A 1,855-nucleotide genomic window follows, 5' to 3' on the forward strand; every position below is an offset into this window, starting at 1 on the left:
AGATAATTCCTCTCACGCACGCGGACTCATCAACATGATCGCGCATGCAACTCATCACTACCCCACGCCCCAACCTACCCTATCCCACCCAATCCCTAATTTCTTACTTTCATTTCCCTCATCTTAATCTCAATAATCAAATCCCCGCAACCCACGCTCCAATCAATCTCACACTACAAAACCAGAATACCAACCCAACTTACGATTTAACTAACATTCAACCAATACTTGTTATTTCTTCGCTCATTCTTCGTATTATAAAATAACAGACATGCCATGATCATCGTACGGAAATAAACAAAAAATGCCAAACATAAGCGACCGACTCAATAAACAATTACGCTCCGTATTAAAACACTCTGCTATAATTCTCTGTTAATCAATCAAATTCCACAAACATATATTAAAACGTGATCACATCAAACAAAGGAAAAAGAAAAATCAGATAGAAACTAACATGGAATTAGTTGTGCATGCACATCACTGATTAGAATCAAGCTCAATCACCCCCCAAATTTATAAATTAAAAAAAATATACACCTCGTAATTAATTATATCAAGTCCTTCCACCTTCGCTTTGGATTTTTTTTTACTTTGAGTTTGGTTTCAAATATCCTTTGCCCTCCTTTAGAGTTAAATTATATAAGAGATTAAAAAAAAACAAAAGGTGAGATGAGATTTGTGAAGGAGTGGAGCCGTTTTCAGGGGAGATGGAAGAGAGAAGAATTGTCGTGGTCAGACCAGTGAGTGTGACTCCAGTAAGCGTGATCAACGGTGTTAGGGAGATCAAACAAACCTTGATCCGCACCGCCCTGCCAATCCAACGATCCGAATGTTCCGTGGTTGGTTTTACCATGCAGAGTCGACAAATCAACGGTGTGATCGAGGAAGGAGCTTTCGGCCAACTTCAATTCCTGGTTGCTGCTCACCTTCGAGTGCTGCCACTGAAACGACGACGCATCGGGCAGACCGTTGCCGAAACCGAAACCCAAGGGCTCGTTAGTGGAAGTAGCGATCAGGCTGGTGAAAGGTCCAATCTCTGAGAAGATACCACCGCAGTCCCCTGCTCCCTGCTCCAGAGGATTCGTTCCCAAAACAGGATCCACGGGGACCGACAACTTCGACTCTTGCATGTTGGTGGAATCGGAGTTTATCGGCGCCGATACGGGCTCCGCGGCAGCGGCGGTCAGGCTCGAGCTCTCGCTGCTGGAATGGTCCGGGTCGGGCGGCGGGGGCGGGGGGGCGGCGTCGGAGGTTTTGGCGGGTTTGTTGGAGCGTTTGGATTTACGGCACCCGCCGCCGACGGGGACGTTGCGGAGGACGCCGCCCTTGGTCCAGTAGCGGCGGCAGTTTTTGCAGAAGTGGCGAGGCTGGGAGAGGTTGTAGTTGTTGTAGTAACAGAACTTGGTGTTGAGGGAGTCACAGCGGGGGCACTTGAGGGCCTGGTGGTTCTGGTGGTGGGGTCGGACCCTCCTGTCCGCGGAGGCGGTGCCGGAGAAAAACCTGGCTCCTCCTCCTCCTCCCGCTGTTCCTGGTGCCATGGAGTGTATTTGCTGCATTTGGTGGAGTTGGATGGGAGGGAGAAGATTTGATTAGATGCACCTGAAAGCAGTGTTTATGTCAGCGAGTGTGTTGGTGTTGTGGTCGTTGAGTAAACACACATGTGTCTGTGTGGAGAGAGTACGGAGAAGAAAAAACAGAGAGAGAAGAGATAAGAGAATTGGGATGCGGAATGAGAACGGCGTTTGAGAGAGTGACAAATATGCCTGCACTCTGCAACTATGTCCTTCTGAGCTCTCTATATTACTTACTTACATCTGTGTCTATCTAGCGAGTTGTAATGTTTATGTTATGT

At 47.6% G+C, this 1,855-nt stretch overlaps 1 protein-coding gene across 1 annotated transcript; it reads right to left on the minus strand.

Annotated features, from left to right (window-relative positions):
* Nucleotides 1–349: 349 nt before the first annotated feature.
* On the minus strand, nucleotides 350–1,855 carry LOC108337978 (dof zinc finger protein DOF5.4). Its single transcript, XM_052878492.1, has one exon. It carries the CDS (start codon nucleotides 1,557–1,559, stop codon nucleotides 702–704), a length of 858 nt encoding a protein of 285 aa, XP_052734452.1. The 5' UTR covers nucleotides 1,560–1,855; the 3' UTR covers nucleotides 350–701.

This window comes from Vigna angularis, chromosome 1 (genome assembly GCF_016808095.1).
Source record: "Vigna angularis cultivar LongXiaoDou No.4 chromosome 1, ASM1680809v1, whole genome shotgun sequence".
Taxonomy (NCBI): domain Eukaryota; kingdom Viridiplantae; phylum Streptophyta; class Magnoliopsida; order Fabales; family Fabaceae; genus Vigna; species Vigna angularis.